Below are 4794 nucleotides of genomic sequence, written 5' to 3'. Positions count from 1 at the left end.
TGAGAGGCCCGCGTACCGCAAAAAAAAAAAAAAAAAATTCCCCATAATAAAAATAGAATCATAAAAGAAAAGGCAAATCAGATCAGTCTCCCCGCAACACCTTTTTCAGCTCCTCACTTACTTAGAGTAAAACCCAAATGCCCTCCCGTGTGGTTGGGACCTCGCCTCCCTCTCCAGGCTCCTCTCTGTTCCTCAGAAACTCTGCTTCTTCTCACCTCTGGGTGTTCACGCCACCTGCTCCCTCCGCCTGGAACACTCTCCCCCAGTCCACCCCACGCACACACCTTGTCAACCCCCCTCATCCTCCAGGTCTCGGCTTAGGTGTCGTTTCTTAGGAGACCTTCTCTGACCAAACCCCAGACCCAGAAGGGGTCCCACTGGACTCCCTCGGGGCATCCTGTGTTTTTCCTTCGGGACTAGGATCCCAGCTGTGACTGCTGGTGAATGTGTGTTTAGCGCTTTCTCCCCGCAGGACAGCAAGGGCATGACCTGCGCTTGGATGTTCTCCGCTGCAGGCCAGCTACATCAGATCCCACACCCAGCCTGGCCCTGCACCTCTGGGTCTGGAGCCTGACCACGGAAGGCCAGAAGAACAGGGAGAAGGTGGGCAAGGGCTGCCCCAGAACCAGAGGTGGGTTTGGTACCTGCCCATCCCTCATCCAGACACAAATGTGAAAGCAGCTCAGAAAGTTTATCTTCTAGAACATAGGAACATCATTCCCACAGCTTTCTCCTCCCTCACCCATGCCTCCCTCCGCCCTCACCCCCTTGCTGGGCCCACCCAATCCCAGTTTCCCAGGACCTAAGTGTCTCCCTGGCCCAGACTCAGCCCCTCTCCCCCAGCCCCAGCCTGGCTCCAGGCTCATGGGATGTAGGGACATGAATTTGAATGGGCACCTTGGGGGTGAGGACCACAGCAGAGCCCCCACTGATGCTGAGGATAGGCACGTGGGTCTGGAAGGAGATGAAGTCGAGGATCTGGGCCACGGCCTCGGTGTCCACGTTGTCCTCAAAGACGATGCCGTGGACTCGGGCAGTGCCCAGGAGCCCGCAGATCTGGGTGAGAAGACTGCTGGGGTTGGTGCTGTTGACACCCACGGTGAGTGGCTGGATCTCCAGGGGCAGGTCCAGGAAGCTCTGGGGGGTGAGGCGGATACGGGCCTGGGCCTGCGGTGGCCCCGAGCTGCCAAACACCACGGCCACCGTCACAGCCTGCTCGCCCTGCCCCAGGCCCAGCCCTGCCCAGGCACCGAGGAGTGAGGTGAGTAGCAGGGCCGGCCCCAGGGCCCCACCCATGTCCACTGGAGGGTTCTGCGGAGAGACCACGATAGGCACAGGGAGGGGGACAGAGGCACGGAGAGAAAAGATGAATGACAGAGAGGAGGCAAAGGCCAGAGTCAGAGGGACACACACCCAGAGGATGAAAGAGAAGAGGGAGAAACCTCCCTCCACAAAGAGAGGCAGAGAGAGGGGGAGACAGACAGACACAGACAGACAAAGAGAAAGAGACAGAGAGGTTAGCTGAGCGTCCAAGCGCAGCCCAGAGGGCAGGACCCGGGAAGAACGTGACCAGAATAGGTGCTCACTACATCCATTCTACTGTTGAACATCAGGCTAGGCTAGAAAGGCCAGACCTTTGGAAACTCATCCATCCGGGTTCTGCCCCAGGAAGGTTCACAGCAAATGCTAATCTGGTGGGACTTCCCTGGTGGCGCAGTGCTTGGGAGTACGCCTGCCAATGCAGGGGACACAGGTTCAAGCCCTGGTCAGGGAAGATCCCACATGCCGCGGAGCAGCTAAGCCCGTGCACCACAACTACTGAGCCTGTGCTCTAGAGCCTGTGAGCCACAACTTCTGAGCCCACGTGCCACAACTACTGAAGCCCGTGCGCCTAGAGCCTGTGCTCCGCAACAAGAGAAGCCACCGCAATGAGAAACCCGCGCACCGCAACAAAGAGTAGCCCCCGCTGGCCACAACCAGAGAAAGCCCGGGCGCAGCAACGAAGACCCAACTCAGCCAAAAACAAATAAATAAATTTATTAAAAAAAAAAAATGCTAACCTGGTACCAAGTGCATGGATATGAGTCAGAGAAACCTGAGTTCAAGTCCCAGTTCTGCCACTTACTAACTGTGTGATCTTGGGGAAGTTGCTTAGCCTCTCTGAGCCATGATTTCTTGCCTGCAGTAATCACAGGACCTACTTTACAGCAGTGGGAGGGCTACCCACGGTTATCAGTATCCTTATCCTATAGGTGACAGCCCCACAGCCAGGTAAAGGAAGGCAGCTCTTGTAACACACACACACACACACACACACACACACACACACACACACACCCCTTCTCCATCCTAAACTGAATCTAACATCCCCAAGGGCCCTGCTCTTCATAATTCTACTTGGCACTGGATATCCCTACTCTACCCTCTGTGGCCTCAATTAGTAGCAGCCCTTCCACAGCAGGAGTGTGTCAACACTGATTTGTTCAGGGCTCGGGCTATCTCACACATGACCTGCCACCCTAGGCCATCGCTGGCGTGAGGGATTTTTTAACCTACCCCAAGGGCCTGACGTGTATCCCTGCGAAACAAACATCATTGCTTTTGGACAAACAGCCACACCGGTGAGTGGTGCCCACGGTTACAGCTCTCCCTCCCGGCTGGCCATCGGCCACAGCTTTGCCACCCTCTCCATCTCCATCACATCCCCAGTGAAACTTCTGAACAGGGGAAAGCCAAATGGTGACCAGGCTGGGCTTGGTTTCATTCAAAATGAGAAGACAGGATTTTTGGCAGGGGAGGGCATACTGTGCCCATTTTTGTGCCCTTGAAATCTCCCCCTGTGTATGGTTTCCCAGTACACTGACTTAGAACATCAGCCCGGAGGCGTGTGATTCTAGGGTGGGAACCTAAGCATGCCGTGCCCATCACTACCTCCAATGAGGGATTTCAAATCACACCTGCAAAGAGCACTGTCGGGCTCATTTCTTCCTTTGCAATTCCTCTCTGTGCTCATCTCTGCCCACTTCTGTAGGTTCCCCATCCTCTGGGAAGCCCGAAGCTTCCCCCACTTATGCCTCCCAGCTCTGAGCTCTAGAACCGTGCTGTCAGATACAGCAGCCACCAGTCACGTATGACTACTGGGCACTTAAATGTGGCTTGTCCAAACTGAGGTATGCTGTGAAGTGTAATAGGCACGCTGGAGAGTGAAGACTTTTTATTACAAAAAGAAAATCTCTCACTAATATTTTTATATGGATTACATGTTGAAGAAATATTTTAGCTACACTGAGTTAAACAATACAGTGTTAGAATTCATTTCACTTTTCTTTTTCCTTTTTCTAATGTGCCTACATGTGGCTCTCACTTTGTTTCTTTTGGACCACGTGACTCTAGATGAAGGAGCCAGGCCCTCCCTCAACTCTGAGAGGGGGGACTGCCCCTAGAAACTCCCTCTGCTGGGAAGGTGTCCTCCAGGACTGGAGATGAAGAGGGATTGCAGAATGCTGCTGGAGGGAGAGGCCCCAATCAGGCCATTCTCTGAGCTTCAAATAGCAATGGGCAGATTCCAAGAGATTCAGGCTCCAGAGTCTCAGCACCACGTGGCATCCAGCCTCCCCAGCAAGGCAGGAGGTCATCCCCAAGCCCTGGCCTGATCCAATCTCCCACTTGCCTCCCCCTGGCCTCCCACCTCTCAGCCTCCCATCCACCCACCCCCGCCTGCCCCACTGGCCTGAAACAGTCCTCTGGCCACTGCACCCCTCCTCAAAGGGCACAGCTGCTCCCTGGTGCCCACAAATGAAGTCCAGACACCTGGGTCCCATGGACAGAGCCCCACGCACCCCAACTGTCCTCCCCTCCGTGCACCCCACACTCCCTCCAGTCTGGTGGCCAGATGGCTCCCGCTGTCGTCATCTCCAGGCCTTTGCTCTGCTGTTCCCTCAGGTTACAATGTCCTCTTCCCACTGCCTCTCTCTTGTCTACAGGACAAATTCCAGAATTTCCAGAGCCCTACCTAAATCCCTCTCCCACAGAGCACCTGCCTTAGTGCCTGGCGGCTCTGGAAACACGGGTGAGAAGACAGAGGGTCTGGGTCTGGCTGTAAGCCAGGTGCCCTTCTCCCCCGCCCCCAGCCCCATCCCCCAGGTTGGGGAGCTCCTGGCTATGTCTCTGCGATGTCTTCCTCATCATTTTGCCCCCTGTTGCAGGAATTTGCCCACTCCATGATGCCCCCACCCCATACTGGACTGTTGGCTTAAGGACCTGTGCCCACCCACTTGCTGTCTGCACCTTTCACAAACGTGCTGTTAATATTTGATGATCACCCGGACCCCCCAAAAGCCCGGCGGAGAGTGGCAATGGTGACACTTCCGGGACACTCAGCATCACCTTGAACGGCCTGAGCACCTCCACGAGCTTAGGGCTCTTCCCTTCCCCCTGCTCCCCCAATCCCAGGCAGGCTCCCGCACACGGACGTGCACACGCACTCACACTCCAGATATCTGATGGCCGCCCCCTCTTCTAAGCCGGGAGCCTCGGTCCCAGGAGTCGGCCTAACCCACCAACCACGCTGTTTCCCTGGCGCCCAGGGACCCCGACTGCGCAGCTCCTCTGCATCTACTGCCCTCTGAGTGAGCGGCCTCAGCTTTGCCGTCGGGTTTCCCTCCCTCCATTTTGCCGAGCTAAGACCTGAACCCAGGCGCCAGGGGAGAGGACCACCCCTCCACCTTGCCCCCATTGGCGCGGCCACCGAGGTCTCCCTCCTCCAAGACGGACCCGCCCCCCCCCCCCCCCCCC

At 56.3% G+C, this 4794-nt stretch overlaps 1 protein-coding gene across 1 annotated transcript in view; it reads right to left on the bottom strand.

Annotated features, from left to right (window-relative positions):
• The window catches only part of GRIN2C (glutamate ionotropic receptor NMDA type subunit 2C), a 13570-nt gene extending 12241 nt beyond the window's left edge, over positions 1–1329 (bottom strand). Inside the window, exon 1 of the mRNA XM_007454375.1 lies at positions 898–1329. Coding sequence (XP_007454437.1) covers positions 898–1296 — 399 coding nt within the window. The 5' untranslated portion in view covers positions 1297–1329. The remainder of the gene's footprint in view (positions 1–897) is intronic.
• Positions 1330–4794: the final 3465 nt, after the last annotated feature.

This window comes from Lipotes vexillifer, unplaced genomic scaffold (assembly GCF_000442215.2).
Source record: "Lipotes vexillifer unplaced genomic scaffold, Lipotes_vexillifer_v1.1 scaffold518, whole genome shotgun sequence".
Taxonomy (NCBI): domain Eukaryota; kingdom Metazoa; phylum Chordata; class Mammalia; order Artiodactyla; family Lipotidae; genus Lipotes; species Lipotes vexillifer.
Note: the sequence above shows the minus strand (reverse complement) of the source record. Positions and strands in the feature narration are given on the sequence as shown.